The sequence below is a fragment of the Thalassophryne amazonica genome, chromosome 9 (genome assembly GCF_902500255.1).
Source record: "Thalassophryne amazonica chromosome 9, fThaAma1.1, whole genome shotgun sequence".
Classification (NCBI taxonomy): domain Eukaryota; kingdom Metazoa; phylum Chordata; class Actinopteri; order Batrachoidiformes; family Batrachoididae; genus Thalassophryne; species Thalassophryne amazonica.
Window position 1 is genome coordinate 47,254,646 of NC_047111.1, and position 22,895 is coordinate 47,277,540.

The 22,895-nt window shown below is 42.4% G+C and overlaps 1 protein-coding gene across 1 annotated transcript in view; it reads right to left on the reverse strand.

Moving 5' to 3' along the window:
• LOC117517089 (serine/threonine-protein kinase 32A-like) overlaps positions 1-22,895 on the reverse strand; it is a 197,127-nt gene that overhangs the window by 10,711 nt on the left and 163,521 nt on the right. Inside the window, exon 8 of the mRNA XM_034178002.1 lies at positions 21,595-21,723. Within this exon, the coding sequence (XP_034033893.1) occupies positions 21,595-21,723 (129 nt within the window). The remainder of the gene's footprint in view (positions 1-21,594; positions 21,724-22,895) is intronic.

Sequence of the window (22,895 nt, forward strand, 5' to 3'; positions counted from 1 at the left end):
TTCTAGCTGTGTTTTGGACTGCCTGCCTGTTTATTGGACCACGCCCTAGGCTAATGTTTCTGACACTGTTGCTGATTTTTGACTGCCTTTCTGTGTACCAGACCCTGCTTTATGTACCAGTAAAACCCTTTTGCCAAATCCCATCTGGGTCTGAGCTCTGCATTTGTGTCCAGCTATTTGGTACCACTGGTTCTGATATATTCATAACTACACTGCTTTAAACAGCTTAAAATGATGAGTTATGTAAAAATCAACCCCCGTATACTTCTCATGAACAGGGAAACTAGCTATAGACACCAAGACAATTTCTTGGGTCACCCTGTAGTAGTAGGTTGTAAAAGGTAAGTTCTTTCAGCTTCTCCATTTATGCAGAGGGTCGCCACAGCAGATCTAATATAGATCTACATGCTGATTTTGCACAGGTTTTACGCTGGATGACCTTCCTGACTCAGCTTCACATTACATGGATGTCATGGTTTTCCCCACCCTGGGCCTGTTTTGTGCTTCGTCCCATCTGCATCTTTCTTCCTTTCTTTGATCCCTTTTTTTGCCCATTTTTTGATCATTGGTTTGCGTTACTTTAGTCACTGGTTTTATTTTCTGTTTTTACCTCTTTAGTCATTGTATTATCTGTTATTCTTCAGCCACATGGTGAGTTCCATTACAGTTTAGTCTCTGCCTTTTATTTTTCTTGTTATTCTTTCTTTGTTCTTTTTTATGCTGCCATTTTACTTGGCCTTTGGTTTTTGATCCATCCATCCATCCATCCATCCATCCATTTTCTTCCGCTTTATCCGGAGTCGGGTCGCGGGGGCAGCAGCTCAAACAAAGCCGCCCAGACCTCCCGATCCACACACACCTCCCCCAGCTCCTCCGGGAGAACCCCAAGGCGTTCCCAAGCCAGCCGAGAGATGTAGTCCCTCCAGCGTGTCTTGGGTCTTCCCCGGGGCCTCCTCCCAATGGGACGTGCCCAGAACACCTCTCCAGCGAGGCGTCCAGGGGGCATCCGGAAAAGATGCCCGAGCCACCTCAACTGACTCCTTTCGATGTGGAGGAGCAGCGGCTGGACTCCGAGCTCCTCCCGAGTGACCGAGCTCCTCACCCTATCTCTAAGGGAGCGCCCAGCCACCTTACGGAGGAAACTCATCTCGGCCGCTTGTACTCGCGATCTCGTTCTTTCGGTCATGACCCAAATCTCATGACCATAGGTGAGGATCGGAACGTAGATCGATTGGTAAATCGAGAGCTTTGCCCCTCTACTCAGCTCTCTCTTCACCACGACGGTCCGATACAGCGACCACATCACTGCAGATGCTGCACCAATCCGTCTATCGATCTCACGCTTCATCTGTCCCTCACTCGTGAACAAGACCCCGAGATACTTAAACTCCTCCACTTGAGGCAAGGACACTCCACTGACCTGAAGAGGGCAAAGCACCTTTTTCCGGTCGAGAACCATGGCCTCGGATTTGGAGGTGCTGATTTTCATCCCGGACGCTTCACACTCGGCTGCACTCGGCTTGGTTCATCTTCATTTTAGGTATTGTTTTTTGACCTTGATTTTGTCTATGCGTCTGATCTCTGCCTCGCTGTTTTTCTGAACTCTGCTTGTTTTTTGGACCACGCCTCTGCTTCATGTCTGCCTGATACCTCCACCTGGCTGTTTGACAACCTGAGTACCGAACCTCTGCTTGTTTGCAATATCATACCTTTTCTAACTCCATCATCAGTGTTTGTGAGTTTGCATTTGTGTCCAACTCCTTTTCACCCACGCTTCTGCAAAACCTGACAGTGGAGAATGGGCACGGGTGGTCTTGAACCTGCAACATTCTGTTTTGAAAGCAAGGACACTGACCCCTTGAAATGTGTTTATTTCTGCTGTAAATTCAGAAACCTTTACATGGCAGTCTATTTATGGAGACTGACTTTTGGAGCCCACATCAAGTGGCCATTCAAAGAACTGCAATATTTAGCACTTCTATGTTTGTTTCATTTTTTTTTCTGCACCAAAGGTTACTGCTTGCAAATATATTTTAGTTTCAGTTGGCTTCCATTAATATGCTTGAAGTACATGGATTTGACCTAACTTTAGAGGACACTTATGCTCTGGTGTCTCTGCCTACTCCCTGTGCTCTGACACATTCGTTCCACTTAATCATGTAAGACACCTGCCTGCTGTGCCCGGCTCTCATCTCACTCCTGTGGTGCCAAGACTAGCAGTCAGGTGGTCTCACTCCCCCATGGAGCACAAGAACAGCAAGTTAAGAGATGCATCATCATGACAGTGCATAGACCATGGAAAAAAAAACAAAACAAAAAAACAAATGCATGCAAAACTTGAATGTTTCTGTGCAGATAATCTTAAGGGCATCTATGATGCTGTATTATAAAAGCAATATGGGGTTGGAGCTCCCCTTCTATATAGAAGCTTCTACTATTCACGGGTAAGGTTAAGTGTGTGCAGTGTTGTACAAGGCAAGTTGCACCATGGTGCATAACTTGCCACATTACAACCCTCCCTTTCCAGGCAGATCTTTGAACTACTGTATACTTTTAATTTTTAATGTCCACTTATCCAACAGATTTCATTCTGTTAATTTTATCTCTTCAGTGGAACAATTTCATTGACACAATACAACAAATGGTCATTTAATCAAGGACAACAGTCAAAACAGTCATGTATAGTTATTTTCTGGAAAATGTTTCACTGGAACAAATAGAACATTGGGGTAATTTAGGCCAAAGATCTGCTATCTGACCTCGGTGTTTACTGAACTATAAACAGTGGGTGAGTTTTTTGTTGATGTTTTTTTGGCTGTTACCATGGTAACATGTTCTGACAAAGTGCTACATTATAACCTATAGAAACTTGTGTGTTGCAAACAATCTGACAACTTTTGGATGGTATGACCAGTACCTCCTGGACCATGATGTGTTTGATCAGTTGCAGAATTACATGTCATCTGTAGGTCATGCAACATGCAACAGGATGAGCTTTCTTTGACAGTACCAATGCACATCTATTCACAATATGCACATAGAATGTACAGCAATATATATATATATATATATATATATAATCTCAAATCTGGGAAAAGATCCGTATGGTAGTAAACCTCAACATGCTTACCCCAGTAAATGCAAACAAATATTTTTAGAGCACTGACTGTACAGTGAGCTTACCTTAGCCTGCACTTCACTAAAGCATTACATGTCGACTGCTGACAAGGAGCTGTGTCTACAGGATGAGCTGCCCGTGCTACCAGACGCTTCGAATTACTTTTTCACCTCACGAAGGAAATATGTGAATTCCCCTTTAAACCTCTATCCTAATAGGGACACACAACACACACACTCATACAAGCACATAGTACTTCTGTAGACACCCCTGCAGTTAGGCGGGCCCTCAAAACTCTGAGCCAGGAAACCTCTTGTGTAACGAAAAGGCTCCCTACCCAGAGCTGTCAGTCACCCGCCACCAGCAGCGAGCTTGTACAGGTGCTGTCACAGTGGGGGGCAGTGATGGGCAGACCCAAAGCCATCTACTAAATTTTGACAGGGAGACAGACAGAGCTGAGGGGAACATGCCTGTGAGTTTTCATGTGTATTTCAGAGATGAAGCAAAGGGTAGACAAAGGAACAGAAGGTGTGCTGTAGCCTTTAGCCTTAAGACAATTCACCCCTTATCACATTCTCACTACCATTCTCCTTATTTCAGAATCAAATTTCTTTAACTGCTGTAATAAACTTTCCATTTAATGAGACAAACCAACAGGGAGTGTTCTGTTGGAATGGCGTGTGAGTCCAGAATGAAATGATCACTTCCATTGTTCATTGTTGTTGCATAATATCTGTAATTTCTCCAGAAATATTAGTCTCATCAATGTTCTGTTTGGCAGTGTTCATCCTTGACCAAAAATACATAAACATAACAAGCAGCAAATGTCAACTCTCCCCAGTTTGTCCGTGAAGTTATACATAAGCTCGTGTGCACGAACGCACGCACTCATACATGTACACAGAGGCCACTTGGTTTTAAATATATTAAAGGATTATTAACTGACTGTGAGATCTGTACGGGGAAATATCAGACTGACATGTTGTCCGTGCGAAAAACATGAAGGGCTGATATCCCCGTACAGACTGACAAAGTCAGGTTAATAATTTGTTTATTATATGGCTATTATATATATATATATATATATATATATATATATATATATATATATATATATATATATATATATATATATATATATATATATATATATATGCGTAAACATGCAAACTTACAGTATTGCCCAAATATGAAAGATGCTGACAGCTCGTAGTCCGACTTCTTCGCTTCGAAGAACTTGCTAACAGATGGTCCGGTTGTTAGCTGGTAAAAAGCTTTCAAGCTGTGTGGTTTTTTTTAGATGTTGTTTAGATATTTATGAAGTACGTTCATGTCTGACTTGCTTTTTCTAGTCGCAGTTTTAGCTTCTGGTTTGTAAAGAAAATACCCGTTTCGGACTGACTGTCACGGAAACCGGTCCGATATGGGAAAATATCCGAACGGTAATCAGCCAGTCAGATAGTGTTGCAGCTTTATAATGAAGATGATTTATCACCCCCTGCTGGAATGACGTGTGAATCTAGAATGTAATTATCAAATCCATTGTTCACTTTTGTGACCTAATGTCAATAATTTCTCCAACATTAGTTCTATCAACTTTCCAACTTTCTTTCTGAGCAGTTCATCGTTGACACAAAATACATAAACATACCAAACAGTAAATGTCAGCTCTCCCCAGTTTGTCCTTGATCGAAGACATACACACGCAGATGCCACTTGACTTATAATATATACACTCAACAAAAATATAAACGCAACACTTTTGGTTTTGCTCCCATTTTATATGAGATGAACTCAAAGATCTAAAACTTTTTCCACATACACAATATCACCATTTCCCTCAAATATTGTTCACAAACCAGTCTAAATCTGTGATAGTGAGCACTTCTCCTTTGCTGAGATAATCCATCCCACTTCACAGGTGTGCCATATCAAGATGCTGATTAGACACCATGATTAGTGCACAGGTGTGCCTTAGACTGCCCACATTAAAAGGCCACTCTGAAAGGTGCAGTTTTATCACACAGCACAATGCCACAGATGTCGCAAGATTTGAGGGAGCGTGTAATTGGCATGCTGACAGCAGGAATGTCAACCAGAGCTGTTGCTCGTGTATTGAATGTTCTTTTCTCTACCATAAGCCGTCTCCAAAGGCGTTTCAGAGAATTTGGCAGTACATCCAACCAGCCTCACAACCACAGACCACGTGTAACCACACCAGCCCAGGACCTCCACATCCAGCATGTTCACCTCCAAGATCGTCTGAGACCAGCCACTCGGACAGCTGCTGAAACAATCGGTTTGCATAACCAAAGAATTTCTGCACAAACTGTCAGAAACCATCTCAGGGAAGCTCATCTGCATGCTCGTCGTTCTCATCAGGGTCTCGACCTGACTCCAGTTCGTCGTCGTAACCGACTTGAGTGGGCAAATGCTCACATTCGCTGGCGTTTGGCACGTTGGAGAGGTGTTCTCTTCACGGATGAATCCCGGTTCACACTGTCCAGGGCAGATGGCAGACAGCGTGTGTGGCGTCGTGTGGGTGAGCGGTTTTCTGATGTCAATGTTGTGGATCGAGTGGCCCATGGTGGCGGTGGGGTTATGGTATGGGCAGGCGTCTGTTATGGACGAAGAACACAGGTGCATTTTATTGATGGCATTTTGAATGCACAGAGATACTGTGACGAGATCCTGAGGCCCATTGTTGTGCCATACATCCAAGAACATCACCTCATGTTGCAGCAGGATAATGCACGGCCCATGTTGCAAGGATCTGTACACAATTCTTGGAAGCTGAAAATGTCCCAGTTCTTGCATGGCCGGCATACTCACCGGACATGTCACCCATTGAGCATGTTTGGGATGCTCTGGACCGGCGTATACGACAGCGTGTACCAGTTCCTGCCAATATCCAGCAACTTTGCACAGCCATTGAAGAGGAGTGGACCAACATTCCACAGGCCACAACTGACAACCTGATCAACTCTATGCGAAGGAGATGTGTTGCACTGCATGAGGCAAATGGTGGTCACACCAGATACTGACTGGTATCCCCCCCAATAAAACAAAACTGCACCTTTCAGAGTGGCCTTTTATTGTGGGCAGTCTAAGGCACACCTGTGCACTAATCATGGTGTCTAATCAGCATCTTGGTATGGCACACCTGTGAGGTGGGATGGATTATCTCAGCAAAGGAGAAGTGCTCACTATCACAGATTTAGACTGGTTTGTGAACAATATTTGAGGGAAATGGTGATATTGTGTATGTGGAAAAAGTTTTAGATCTTTGAGTTTATCTCATACAAAGTGGGAGCAAAACCAAAAGTGTTGCGTTTATATTTTTGTTGAGTGTAGATGAACAGATAGTCGTGGCAACATAACTGATTCTGTGCAGTATGTCAGACAGTTACTTTTGCTGATCATGTACCTTTTTTAAATTTCTCACACATTACACACAAAATCTACATGTGACCTACAGCTGTTTAACCGTAGAAGGCGGTGAAAGATCAGCACATGTCTCACTCCCACTGCTGGCACTAGGGTGCCCTTGAGGAAGGTCCTTAATCCCCAAATCACTCCAGGTGTGCAGTTACGTGCCCTTCAGTCAGTGTGTGTGAATGGGTGAATGTGGCGTATCACTGTAACCTGCTTCAAGAGGTTGCTTCATATGGAGATGTGTTATAGAAATACACTTTATCCTCATCACATTCTCTGTATTTCTATCCAGGCATGCGTACACCCTCTAAAATACAATGAGCATTTAGATACACTGCTCCATAAGTATTTGGACAGTGGCACAGTGCCTCCACACCACCACGATGGAGGTGAGATGAAACAATCGTGTGCTTGTTGTGTAGAATTTCAGCTTTAATTCAAGGGGTTTAAGGATAATATTACATTCAGCACCATCACCAGTTACACAGCTTAATGATGGAGTAACACACAGAGAGATTTTCTGATAAAGACTGTGTGAAATTTCAGCTGCAGTTTGCCAGAAGGCACACGGAAGACTCAAGCCCACATTTGATCTGTTTTCTTGAATGAAAACTTTGTTCCAGTTCAGCATGAAGGTGTGTAGCTTGTAATGCAACAGACAAAAAATGTACAAAAAGCACAGTTTCTCCAATCACAGCCACAGAAGCCTATATAATTCCTACAGAGTTGTCTGGGTTTCTTGGTGGCTTCCCTCACTAGTCTGCTTTTTGCACAGTAAATCAATAATAATTAATAAAGATGAATCAAGGAGTTACTGTGATGCTTCAAAATCCACTGCAATTTGCTATTGGGGATGAAACAGGAAGGAATGGTGCTGTGTTGGATAGCCTCATAAGTAACTGCTTGTTTGATACAAAGTCATTGCAGGGGTACCCAATGATCTTCTGAAGAGATGTAGTCACAAAATACATTCAGTCATCCCCTTAGTTCACTGGTTTGTGTCCAAGTCTCACAACCATACAGTGACACAGGTAGCACCATGACCGAAAACACTTTAACCTATCCTGACAAGATAACAGAATTACCAAACTCCTCTGTCCAGCAACTTCATGAGTCCATAAACTGTTCAAAGGTGCTTCTCAATATACAAGCCACGACCCAGACACATGAATGTTACTGCCAAGATAAGTGACTTTCTCTCCAAGTTCAACACTTGCCCCAAATAAAATACAGTTCTGATGGCTGAGTCCAGGAAGTCATAAAAGCCTGGATCTTAGTCTTGCTCCAGGACACTCACAAACCCAGACACTCCTATTCCTCACTCAGATTCTGAAGCACTGTGTTCAAAGTATCTATGCATTCTGCAAAGATCACAGCATTTTCTGTGAAGTCAGCAAACCTCTTCTCTCCAAGACTCATAACGAGTCTTTCATTGGATTCAGGTGTGTTGGAGCAGGGAGACAACTAAGAGTGTCAGGAAGGCGGCTCTCGAGGACCGAACTTGGCCACCCCTGCCATAGTGTATTCTACCTGATGGGTATTTCTACTCACAAATGTAAATGAGGTGTTTAATTATCTTTTGATTATAAATGTTTCTGTTTATTTGTCTGGGGTGTGTCAGTGTAAGGTATAATTTTCTGCTGTGTGTATGATCGGCCTTCCAAGTGAGCTAATTCACTGCATTTTGAGCAGAACAGCTACAGGGAGCCAGATAAAAGAGGAGAGAGATAAATGGTGAGAGAAGGAGCATACTGCACGGAGAGGTGAAAACGATGCGAAGACAGCATGGTGGAAAGATCTGAGGAGGAAAAGAGAGAGAGAGAGAGAGAGAGGATGACATGAGGAATATGTTAAAGTAATACAGAGCAGCCACAGAAGGGCATTATTTCAGCTTTCTTCATAGAGTATTGATCTGCTCTGCTTTAGAAATGCTCCTCACGCTTTCTCTTTCTCTCTCTCTCTCTCTCACACACACACACACACACACACACACACACACACACACACACACACACACACACACACACACACACACACACACACACACACACACACACACACACACACACACACACATCCATCTTAAGTGGTCCCGTGTGACTGGTGTAAATGGTTATAGTGAGTCCAAGCACACACAAAAGCATGTCTGCAGACAAAGTCAGCCTTGTGCTCGTTCACGTCACCGCACACTGTGAAAGACACTAAAATCAATAAGCGATCATTTTAACAAACCATTTAGAGACATTAAGCAGGATGTTCTATTCTATTCTATTCAATGACAGTGTCTGAAATGCAGCGCTAATCACCATGATAGCACGTGACGTTAAAAGTAAAAAAAACTTTTAATATATATTTTTTAACTTGATGCAGCTGTGAGGACAAACTGGATGTTGAGTTATTCTCAGTGATGGTCAAAGATGGACAGTGAGAGTTCAGACCTCAATTATTTGTACTGAATGTTCCGCTGAAAACTGTAAAGCGGTTTAGGCAGAGTTGTGCTTCCAAAGACATTTTCATACAATATGATCCATCCATAAAACAAAATTTCATTTCTTTCCACATGTTTCACTTGTTGTGCAACCACTGTGTGAAATTTCTCAATTAGAAACAAGAAAACTAGACCACAAATCTCCGCCAACACTAGCTTCCAATTCCACAAATTTTTACCTTGGAAAAAATTTCAAGGTCAAAGTCCTGTTAGAAGTGGGTTTTCATAAGCTAAAATATAATACAAAATATAGATCAAAAGGGCTTTTCAATGTTAAAATCAAATATCGCTAAATATGCAATACAGATTGCAGATACAATTGTACCGCATTGTCACAAATCAGAGCGATTGAGGCACTTTTGATTGAGATATAATGCAAAATGTACACCAAATGGGCTTTTCAATATTAAATTCAAATGTTCACAAAATACACAATCCGGATCAAACTTTGTCAGGTGATAGTGAGTGCCAGTCTGCACCTCACTTTCAAATATGAGAGTGACTGGGGCACATTTGATTAATGTAAAATATATATTACATGGAGTTTTCAATGTTAAACTTAAATGGCCGCAAAATCTGTAATCCAGATCAGATCAAACTTTGTCAGTTGATAAAGGATACCATCCAACATAACGCTCTCAAATATGAAACAAATTCAATCTTTTTTCTTTTTGATATCCTTCAATGATAAAGGATAGGGATGTTTCCAATTTTCCAAGATTTTCCCTGACTTTGACCTATGTTTTTACTTGAATCAGTTCTTGTGTATCAGGATATGAACCCTCTGTTTATAAAATAAATAAATAAATCATAACGATTATATGAAAAATTGTAGGTTACAGGCTATTCACAAACAGAGAAACAAACAAACAAGCAAACAAACAAACAAGGGTGAAAACCAACTTCTTAGGCGGAGGTAATTTTGTTATTATTATGTAATACATGTTTAAATCATATATATATATCAGACTTTTACGGTGCATTATGGTATCAGAAAACACAAAGAATGGCATGAATCCATGAATCAGTTTATCCTTAACTAACACACAATCATTCCACCATGTTTCATTCATATTTTCTCCAAGCTGTAACATGACCTTGAGTTAGACATTTCAAGGCCAAAGCGACAAATAGAAAAGGGCTATATGAATTGATGTTGACGTTTAACAGTAACCATATGTGTATTTGTAACCAGTTCCACGGCATAATCACTGTAAATCCCTCCCGTATACGAGTAGACCTGTAATCTTGGCCCAAAATTTGACTTTGAATCGTGACGTTGAATTTTTAAGAGATTTTTTCAAAATCAAAATACTATGGCCACCAAGTGTAGTCCATAAATCTGAGTTATTTTGTTCACACACGTCAAAATATCTCAGTAAGAGTTCCGTATCTCACCACTTGAAACTGTTTCTTGGCTTTCTGGTGTCCAGATAATCTGCAGATTTTTGTATACCTCAATACTATTGCCTTCCTCAAGTCTAAAACTAAAGCTGGTTAACTGAATAATTTGTGCATTTCAGGCTTGTTTTGCACCTCAGCTGTCCATCACCGCTCAACCCCACCCCCTTCACAGAGCGATAAAAACTTTTAGTGCACATGTGCGCAGTTTTGCATTGAAAAACAGCAACGATTTGAGTAACATTACACAGAGACGGTGTGAAACGCAAAAACACAAATGCATCTTTTGATTAACTACTTTGAGAAATCTAAATAAATGTGTGAAGCTTCAAATCAGGTGAGATGAAACATTAATCGTGATGCTCTTCATTCATGCGCGCATGCACACACACACACACACACACACACACACACACACACACACACACACACACACACACACACACACACACACACACACACACACACACACACACGCAGCAACTAGCGGATTACTTTAAGGTGGCCTTGTACTACATGATAGTACAATGTGATACTGGTGTTCAATCAACACATCGTGATGCAGAAGCGCACTGTAAAAGAACTGCAGAATAACAGCATACATACAGTAAGTATTACAGTGTGCATCTCTATCCATGCAATGAAAGGAAGTAAGCTGCACACAGTTGCACAAGTTGTCCTTTCTGTAGGTGATGGAACTTGCAAGTGAGAGAGAAATAAATATGTAACAAGACCATGTTTTATTAAGCACTCAAAATGCTACTGTGTGTGCACAAGATATCCTATTTTCCCAGTTTTGATTGTGTCATATGCACATGATAAGAATCTGTGCTGTGTGAAGTTGTGAAGGCTACTAAACTGAGATAGGAAATAACACCCTGCACACACACCTTTACTTTCATGTGGTGAAGCACAAGCAATCAAATCACATTTTAGTTTGAGACCTAAATGTGGAATCTGGCTGCATTTACACCTCTATTTTGTTTGGTTGGTCAAGACCAGAGACCAGTAAGTTCCAAAGTTGCATCTCTTTCATTAGGCAACATTTCTAACATCATGGCAACTTCAGCAGCTTGCTAAACTGCTAATTGCTGATTATTGACCTGCTTCCCACCTTCGTTTTTTTAAACTGGTCTTCATTCAAATCTATGCAGTAATCTTGCAGTTAAATGAGATTGAAATTAATTGTTTTTTCATTCCATTAATCAAACACTGCTTACATGTTGAAGTATAGAATACATCAACAAATTAAGAAATGCAGCCCACAGAAGTACAAAACAATCTCACCTACAGTTTTTTGGCCTACTATTTGTTTCTCTATACGTGTGCTGTGAGCTCATCTGTCTCCATCGTTGTAAATAATGTTTCCCTCAGAGCTGGTATAATTATTTCATTAGTTTAGGAGCGCTTTGCCTGAACAGGCTGAGGCCTGATGAATGTCGTCTAGCTACACAGTGAGATATCGCCGATATAAACAGACAGGTCTCCACAAGCAGCTGTCAGCTTTCATAAAATATGGCACACTTTGGGTCCACTCCGATGACTTATTGCAAGCTGGTGAAGTCTGCAGTCTAGACCACACAACTCGTTCCACTTCTATTTAGAAAAGAGTCCCATAAAGTGTGTCCATGTGGCAAATAATTGGAACAGAGTCCAATGACTCTGACTTTGGCTTTGAAGTTTCAGTTAAGAGCAGTGATATAGACAACCCAGTCTCATGATTTACAGTAGTGTTCAGAATAATAGTAGTGCTATGTGACTAAAAAGATTAATCCAGGTATTGAGTATATTTCTTATTGTTACATGGGAAACAAGGTACCAGTAGATTCAGTAGATTTTCACAAATCCAACAAGACCAAGCATTCATGATATGCACACTCTTAAGGCTATGAAACTGGGCTATTAGTAAAAAAACAGTAGAAAAGGGGGTGTTCACAATAATAGTAACATCTGCTGTTGATGCTACAAACTCAAAACTATTATGTTCAAACTGCTTTTTTAGCAAACCTGTGAATCACTAAACTAGTATTTAGTTGTATAACCACAGTTTTTCATGATTTCTTCACATCTGCGAGGCATTAATTTTGTTGGTTTGGAACCAAGATTTTGCTCACTTAGTAGTGTGCTTGGGGTCATTGTCTTGTTGAAACACCCATTTCAAGGGCATGTCCTCTTCAGCATAAGGCAACATGACCTCTTCAAGTATTTTGACATATCCAAACTGATCCATGATACCTGGTATGCGATATATAGACCCAACACCATAGTGGGAGAAACATACCCATATCATGATGCTTGCACCATCATGCTTCACTGTCTTCACTGTGAACTGTGGCTTGAATTCAGAGTTTGGGGGTCGTCTCACAAACTGTCTGCGACCCTTGGACCCAAAAAGAACAATTTTATTCTCATCAGTCCACAAAATATTCCTCCATTTCTCTTTAGGCCAGTTGATGTGTTCTTTGGCAAATTGTAACCTCTTCTGCACATGTCCTTTATTTAACAGAGGGACTTTGCGGGGGATTCTTGCAAATAAATTAGCTTCACACAGGCATCTTCTAACTGTCACAGCACTTACAGGTAACTCCAACCTGTCTTTGATCATCCTGGTGCTGATCAATGTGTGAGCCTTTGCCATTCTGGTTATTCTTCTATCCATTTTGATGGTTGTTTTGTGTTTACTTCCACGGGTCTCTGTTTTTTTTTATTTTTTTTTTTATCCATTTTAAAGCATTGGAGATCACTGTAGATGAACAGAATAAGTTTTTGCACCTGCGTATACGTTTTCCACTCTCCAATCAACTTTTTAATCAAACTATGCTGTTCTTCTGAACAATGTCTTGAACATCCCATTTTCCTCAGGCTTTCAAAGAGAAAAGCATGTTCAACAGGTGCTGGCTTCATCCTTAAATAGGGGACACCTGATTCACACCTGTTTGTTCCACAAAACTGAAGAACTCACTGACTGAATGACACACTACTATTATTGTGAACACCCCCTTTTCTACTTTTTTTTTACTAATAGCCCAATTTCATAGCCTTAAGAGTGTGCATATCATGACTGCTTGGACTTGTTCGATTTGTGAGAATCTACTGAATCTACTGGTACCTTGTTTCCCATGTAACAATAAGAAATATACTCAAAACCTGGATTAATCTTTTTAGTCACATAGCACTACTATTATTCTGAACACTACTGTATTTGCGTGCTCCTGTCATGAAATGAGTCACACTTTTGTGACACATTTTTTCTTATTTACTATTTCTAACCCCAGCCCTTCCCCTAACCATAACCACAACCTAACCCTTTCCCTTTCCGTAATCTTAGCCCTAACAGCCACAGGACCCCCAACGTCACCCCACATTTCGTGCTCCCGTGACGGAATGAATTTGTGGCCCCATCATTAAAATGTGGCACTTTTTGTGATGCTATCACAAATCAATAGACTAATGTACTTTTCATGATGCCATCACAAAATGGCATGAGATTGGGTTTGATGTAGAATAGCATTCAACTCACTGTGTGTATATATCCAAAAGTGAAGAATTTCAGACTGAGTGTGTCTACTCGATCAGACCAGGTGCTGAGTCTCACTCTGCCCGGGCCTGTGGTCCGAACACCGGTTGCTTTGGTTCTGGCAGGCTGGCCCCTTCAGCTCAGCCTCACTCTGAACAGTCGCTGAAAAAAACCTTCTCCCAACAAGGTGATGTCTGTCACTTGTTCTGCTTTTTCCTCTTAATATTGTGGTTATGACTGGCAGACAGAGTGTTTTGCTTTTTCCTGTTGCAAATCCATGATGGCAATTGTTCTGGTTGTTCACTGGGCCCTCGGAAGGCCAGATAGTGATGTTGAAATCTCCCTCCCCTCTGCGTGCTGTTGCCGCATCTGTCGAGTTCAACGTGTCCAACACATTCAACACAAGCAAAGGCGTCAAAATGTTCAACCAATGCATTCAATGTAAAAGGCCCATTAGATTGTCACTAGTTTCAATATGGCCCAATGAGTCTCATTTCTTGTAGGGGATCTTCATTGGTGTTGCTGCTATTTCTGTTTACCTGGCGAAATTTGAACTGCACTAAATCTAGACTGAATTGAATCCAGACCAGGGGTCTTAAACCAGTTTCAGAAAGGGCCAAGAGGGTGCAGGCTTTCTGTGCATCCACCCACTGCAGCAGGTAATTTCACTGATTAACATCACTTTGAGCAGGTGGAATCAGTTAATCAGTGAAATCACCTGCTGCAGTGGGTGGTTGCACAGACAGCTTGCACCCTCTTGGCCCTTTCTGGAACCGGTTTGAGACCTTTGATCTAGACTGAATGACTTTCAGTTGGTGCCAAATACAACGGACCAACTGGTTCAAGGTGGGTTCATCCAGGACCACACAAGATGTGAAATTTCACAGACTAAGGTATCGGATTAAATGTGTACAATATGCATTAAGCACACTATCCACATTTTGTCATGACCCTTGACGTCACAATGTACATATTATGTGCCTAAGGCACAAAAAATTACTGTTAGGTTGCTTAACCTTGCAAAGTCACCACATAATGTGATGAGGCACCATGGGCTGACTGGAAGACGTTTGCCCCAACTTATATGTTGGAAGAAGAAACTGTCCAGGACGTACAGCCCATCCACCATGATTTCTGGTTTGTATGTGTGAAGTACCTCCACACACCTGGTGAGAGTGCTATCATAGCAACCAGTGTGGTTGTCAAGATTTGTCCAAAGTGTCGTGTAGAGGCACTTATCTCCCTTGAATTCAAATCAGGGTCATCTTGTTTCTATCTCTACAGACTGATCCAGTTTGCCCTTCTACTGTAGTTTCTAATATCACCTTGTGTCCCCTTTATTTTAGCAAGTACTTAAAAGAATGTTTTTGCCTGACCTGAGTAACCATATATATATATGGTTACTATATATACACACTTACTATATATATATATATATATATATATATATATATATATATATATATATATATATATATATATATATACGAGGTCTGTTGGAAAAGTATCGGACCTTTTTATTTTTTTCAAAAACTATATGGATTTGAATCACGTGCGATTACATCAGACAAGCTTGAACCCTCGTGGGCATGCGAGAGTTTTTTCATGCCTGTCGGTTACGTCATTCGCCTGCTTCCAAATTTAAGCCTCTGTTGACCCAGGACGTCGTGACAGAACAGAGAACTTTCAGAAGAGGTTGGGATCAGCAGTTTATCCGGACATTCCACTGTTAAAGGAGATTTTGTAATGAAAGAAAGTGCGGACGGGTCCGCGCATCAGGACGCAGCCGGCGCCGTGCGCCGTCACAGGAAAAACACCTCCGTTGGAAGCCTTAAGGACAAGTTGGAACATGTCCAGCTGTTAAACAATTTCTCAGATACTCACTCAACTGAAAGCCATCAAAAGCCGCCTGGTTTTTACAAATGGTTATCAACACGGAGGTGTTTTTCCTGTGCCGCCGCACCACGCCGGCTGCGTTCCGACGCGCGGACGCGTCCGCACGTCTTTCATTAATAAAATCTCCTTTAACAGTGGAATGTCCAGATAAACTGCTCATCCCGACCTCTTCTGAAAGTTCTCTGTTCTCTCACGACGTCCTGGGTCAACAGAGGCTTAAATTTGGAAGCTTTCAGCTCAAAACAGGCCAACAGCGGTGGCACAGGGCGTGTCGCGACGTCCCGCTCCGTGGGCAGTCCTTAAAGCGACAGCAACAGTCCATAATCTCTCATCAGCCCTTAAAATTTTCACAGAAAACCAGCTGAATTTCTCAAATGGTGTCCACTTCGATGTGCTTCACAGTTTTTGAAAAAATTTTGATCAAGCAAAGCGCCAGTCTCTCAGGAAGTTCTCAGACAAAGAGATTCCGACGGGAGGGGTGGACCACTCCTCACTCAAAGCCAGCCCACAGGCGAATGACGTAACCGACAGGCGTGAAAAAACTCACGCATGCGCACGAGGGTTCAAGGTTGTCTGATGTAATCGCACATGATTCAAATCCATATAGTTTTTGAAAAAAATAAAAAGGTACGTTAGTTTTATCACAGACCTCGTATATATATATATATATATATATATATATATATATACAAGGTCTGTCCAAAAAGTAACGGACCTTTTTATTTTTTTCAAAAACTATATGGATTTGAACAGTGGCAGTCCTAGAGTGATTTACTCCCCGGGCGAAACCCCCTGCGTTCCCCCCCGCGCGCACACTAACGTGGCCACCACCTCCGCCCCACCACCCATGAAAACACTAACTTCGTCCTGAACACCCACAATTCCACAAATTAACTCACAACAGCTATTTTCAAGAACAAATTTCCAGTTTTAATGACTACTGCAATAACAAACACAAAGAAATTGGCACAGTCTACTGTGTCATCATCCATGGACTTATCTGCAATGATCATCTCAAATGTTTGCAGGAGGGCATCATAATTGTTTGCCACAGTGCTCACTATCCGTGATGTGAAATTCCATGGAGTAGGAGCATTTCTGGGCAACCTTGAGCAGCCTGCAGACTCAAGAAAAACAACATCCTCTTTGTGGATTTTCTGAAAAATGTCGCAAACCCAGAGAGTGATGCAAAAAATATTCTGCACTCAGATAAGCATTTAGCCCCCTGAGACAGAACCAGAATCAGTCTGTGTGCATAGTAATGCACAAACATTGCACTGGGGGCTGTTGCTTTAACTTTGTCCTGCAAACCATTGAGAGCTGAAGCCATGACAGCAGCCATGGCTTCTTCGTAAGGAAGACTATCAAATGGCTTTGCCAAAATCCGGTCCACAACATTCAAATTGTCTGCCATTGCTACCTAGCTATCTCGCTAGCTGGGACTGGCGCGAGGCTAGTGTGAAGTTTGTCTGCCTGTGAGTGCTTTGTGATGGTGAAGGAGCTCAGCAGCACCCGCTGCTCGGTAGGGACAGAAACTGCGATAGAAGTCAGAAAGAGTGATAGAAGTCAGTCTCCAAACACAAGCAGCTACAAAAAAAGCCCACCAGAAATAGAAACTCGATTTGTCACTCGTCGTTTTTAACAAAGAAAATGCCGCTAAGAGGATTAGGAAAGTCTCCGGTTCAACTCAGAAAAGAATGAAAATGCTCCCACAGATGTTTACACCAAAAGATCGCTGATTCGCTCATTTCGCTGTCAATCAAAAAGGGATTCAGCCTCAGACAGATCGTCCAATCATCATGCAGAAGCTGAGCGTCTGGGCTGGCCGAGGCCAGCCCACTGCCCCATAGACCCCCAGACACACTGAGCGTTTGATGGGCGGGACAAAGCCCAGCATTTATCCAATGACTCATCTCGTTTCGCTGCATGCTTTGTTTCGCTACTGTTTATAGCACTGTAAAGCTGCAGGAATGAGTGAAAGGAAAGCCGCCATGGGACGGGAAGGTGGGGGCACCGCTCTGCCGTAACGTAATGAAACCACGAACCCCCCCGTTAGGATAACCCCCCACCCCGTTTGTTTTTTTGACCGTTTTTTTTCCGCACGGTCATGCTGCCCCCCCTGCGATGCCGCCCTGGGCGGCTGCCCGGTCGGCCCGCCTCCAGGACCGCCCCTGGATTTGAATCACGTGTGATTGCATCAGCCAAGCTTGAACCTTCGTGCGCATGCGTGAGTTTTTTCACGCCTGTTGGTTGCGTCATTCACCTGTGAGCAGACTTTGTGTGAGCACTGGTCCACCCCCCTCGTCGGATTTTTATTGCGAATAAAATGTCTGAACAATTTAGAGCTTTGCTGCATCAATTTTTTTCCAGAAACTGTGAGAGACCTCCAGGTGGACACCATTCGGAAAATTAATATGGCTTTCACGGACAGTTTTATGGGGATTACACAGATTAAGGAGTGCTCCAGCCGGTTTAAAGGCCGCCCACAACTGCTGAGAGCGCGGTGCGCTCCGAGCGCCGATCGACAGCCTCAAACCCCTCTGAAACAACCAGATTATTTCCAACATGAAGGCTTTGTTGATCCGGGACGTCATCTGACTTTCACAAAAAGGCAGGAGACATGGACATCAGCACTTTTTTGGCACATTCTACTGTTACAGGAGTTTTTTTCATGGAAAAAGAAGTGGAGGATTGCGCCACCGTGTCGCTCATGGCGTGGGACAAAACCACCTCCGTGTTGGTCTCGCAGGACGGCTTTCACGTGGCTTTCAGATGGCTTCCAGTTGCTTTTCAGTTGTGTGAATAGCCGAGAAATTGAGCATGAGCTGGACATGCCCCAACATGTCCTGTGAGGCTTCATCACGACGTTGCTTTGCGCCATGCAGCTCTGCCGTGACGCTCGGAATTCCTCCGCTCCTCTTTCCATGACAAAAACTCCTGTAACAGTGGAATGTGCCGTTCATTTCTAAACTGGACGCTGTCTTGATCCGGTATGTCATCTGACTAGCACAGGAATTGCGGAAGACGTGGACATCAGCACTTTTTCGGCACATTGAGACAGACGTGCGGAGGAATTCCGCACGTCAGGACGGAGCTGCATGGTGCAAAGCAACGCCGTGATGAAGCCTCACAGGACATGTTGGGGCAGGTCCAGCTCATGCTCAATTTCTCGGATATTCACGTGACTGAAAAGCAACCGGAAGCCGTCTGAAAGCCGTCCTGTGACACCAACACGGAGGTGGTTTTGTCCCGCGCCATGAGCGGCACGGTGGGGCAATCCTCCGCTTCTTTTTCCTTGACAAAAACTCCTGTAACAGTAGAATGTGCCGAAAAAGTGCTGATGTCCATGCCTTCTGCCTTTTTGTGAAAGTCAGACGACGTCCCGGATCAACAAAGCCTTCACGTTGGAAATGATCTGGTTGTTTCAGCGGGGTGTCAGCCTGTCGATCGGCGCTCGGAGCGTGGCGCGCTCTCAGCAGCTGTGGGTGGTCTTTAAACTGGCTGGAGCACTCCTTAATCTGTCTAATCCCCATAAAATCATCCCTGAAAGCCATATTAATTTTCCGAATGGTTACCACCTGGAGGTCTCTCAAAGTTTCTGGAAAAAATTGATGTAGCAAAGCTCCAAATCGTTCAGAAATTTATTTGCAATAAAAATCCGACGAGAGAGGTGGACCACTGCTCACACAAAGCCTGCTCACAGGCGAATGACGCAACCGACAGGCGTGAAAAAACTCACGCATGCGCACAAAGGTTCAAGCTTGGCTGATGCAATCACACATGATTCAAATCCATATGGTTTTTGCAAAAAATAAAAAGGTCCGATACTTTTTGGACAGACCTCGTATATATATATATATATATATATATATATATATATATATATATATATATATATATATACACACGGGGGCTGTGATAAAAGTATCCGACCTTATTTTTTTCAAAAACCATATGGATTTGAATCACGTGTGATTACATCAGACATGCTTGAACCCTCGTGGGCATGCGAGAGTTTTTTCACGCCTGTCGGTTATGTCATTCGCCTGTGGGCAGTCTTTGAGTGAGGAGTGGCCCACCCTCTCGTCGATTTTTTCATTGTTTAGGAATGGCTCAGAGACTGCTGCTTTGTTTGAGAAAAATTTTTTCAAAAACTGTAAGGCACAACAGAGTGGACACCATTCGATAAATTCAGCTGGTTTTCGGTGAAAATTTTAATGGCTGATGAGAGATTTTGGTCTGTAAGTGTCGCTTTAAGGACGGCCCATGGCGCCTGATGGCGATCTGTGCTCTGAGGCGGCGTTGTCTCGCTGTTTCAAGATGAAAACTTCCACATTTCAGGTTCTGTTCATCCAGTAAGTCGTCAGAGAACAGAGAACTTTCAGAAGAGCTCGGGATCAGCAGTTTATTCGGACATTCCACTGTTAAAGGAGATTTTGTAATGAAAGAACGTGCGGGCAGAGTCGCATGTCGGGCCGGACGCGACCGCGGGGGGTCGCGACAGGAAAAACACCTCTGTTGGAAACCTTAACGGTCAAGTTGGAACATGCCCAAGCTGTTAAACAATTTCTCAGATACTCATTTGCTGAAAGCCATCAAAAGCCGCCTGAATTTTACAAATGGTTTTCAACACGGAGGTGTTTTTCATGTCGCGGCACAGACAGATTTGCCATGTCGTCACGGATCCGACTCGGCAAATTCGTCCGCACGTTCTTTCATTACAAAATCTCCTTTAACAGTGGAATGTCCGGGTAAACTCCTGATGCCAGCTTCTTCTGAAACTTCTCTGTTCTCTGACGACGACCTGGGTGAACAGAGCTTTAAATTAGGATGTTTTCAGCTTGAAACAGCCAGACGGACGCCACCTCCGACTGCGCCGATCCGCTTTGTGGGCTGTCCTTAAAGCGAAAGAAACTCCACAATCTCTCATCAGCCGTTAAACTTTTCACCGAAAACTAGCTGAATTTCTCCAATAGTGTCCACTCGGCTATCCCTCACAGGTCCTGAAAAAATTTTGATAAAGCAATGTGCGCCGTCTCCAGCGGCTTCTCAGACAAAGAGATTCCGACAGGCGGGGTGGAGCACTCGTCACTCAAGGCCTGCCCACAGGCGAATGACGTCACCGACGCGTGAAAACACTCACGCATGCGCACAAGGGTTCAAGCATGTCTGGTGTAATCGCACGTGATTCAAATCCATATAGTTTTTTAAAAAAATAAAACTGCCGGTTAGTTTTATCACAGACCTCGTATATATAGGCCACAGGCAGCCAGAATGTGAAAATGGTCAGGCAACATCCCAACAACCCATTTATTCTTGTGAAGAGGAGGGCAGAGCTCTAAAATTTGTCCTCAACATTCTTAATCGCTCTCCAGACACGGTTAGAAGACTGAGGAGTGGGTTATTACCTGTAACCGGTCCAAATGGAACCAGCACTCACGTTTATTTAATAAATAATGATGAGCACTAAGGGGTATTGAGCACACAGCATTGAAATTCACACCTTAACTTGGCTGTTTAAGTGTCACATTAAAAAGATGAATTAAAGCATTAAATGTGCATAATTTAGTGAATTAAAAATAATCTTGTGTCAATTGCTTGATGAAGTGCAGCCACATTTTCTATCCTTTCATTATTTCTCTGAAATAATGCCTTCCACTCGCATGCACGTGATTTATGCTAAAACACATTATGCTGGTGTGGAATAGAATGAAGGTTTCTAGGTGCGAGTCTTATTACCTGTGGAGACCCATCTGAACTCTGCTCCTTGGTCTTCCTTGCAAGCCTTTTCTTCTTCTTGTGAAGTGGTTTGGACTCCAGGATCATCTCTTCCAGCTCAAATGTGGGGTCACAGTTTAGCCTCCGCTTCTACAGACACAAACACGAAAAGAAAAAAACATAAACTGGACCAGGAAATTTACAAAACAGCTTCATTCTCAAAGCCAAATCCCATTTGACAAGTGTTAGGATGGATTAAATTTTAATTTTTTGGCAGACTCTTTGTTGAAAGATTGATAGGTGCCGTCCATTGTGTCTGCTGTATAATTCAGACCCCTGTGACCCTTAACTGGTTTGTAAAATGAATGAATGAATAACATATTGAATACACAATACAGCAAACAATACGTAGAATAAAACACATGTTGCCAAACATGGAGGTTCTGTGGTACTGGAGGTGAAATACATTAGATGTAGCTGCTGATAACTTATTGTTTTTTTTTTAGGAATATGGATATATTGATGGTGTGTGAATTACATACAGTTTATTTCATTATATTTTACACATAATTAATATTCTAAACATAAAATCTAACAATTCTAAATATATTTAATTTGCTTATCATTACCGACATGCAAACTTCAGCTAACGGCTAATGTGCAAAGCTAACATTCTGTCAGAGGATTAGCTTTACAACTTTCATCAGCATGTGCAAAACAATTACCTTCCACTAAATTCACTTTCATGAACTTTAAGTCAGACAGCTTTCTTAAAAAAAAAAAAAAAAAAATAGAATTTAACAATGAAAAACACTTGTAAACTCTATAATCACGTTTGTTGCTATTGGACCTTATACGCTTATCCAGTAATTGAAGTTAATGCGTCATACAAAGTCAACAAGATTCAAATTGAGGAGATGGACAAACAGGAGGCCAAGCTAAAATAAATGCATTAATTCAATAATTAAAATTACCAGCAAAGGCTCTGGAACCAAACCCTTGGATAGGGGTTAGATCATAGACTCTATACTGGACAAAGCCTGTGTGACATCAGCCATATGTTTTCTATAGACCTGGAACAGCCGATACAAAGCCCGTGTTGGGGTCATGTTCTGGGCCTTGCCACGTTCACAGCAGCTATATGACGAAGTCATTAATCATCATCATTAATCTGTAGTAGTGGAGGTGAAATGCATGACTTCAATAATGTAATGCATGAGTTCAATTCCATGTATGTCCATGTGTGGCTGCCTGTCTGTGTCCTTGGTCAAGACTTGATGTGTATTGTACCAGTCCACCCAGCTGTAAATGGGTACTGTTTT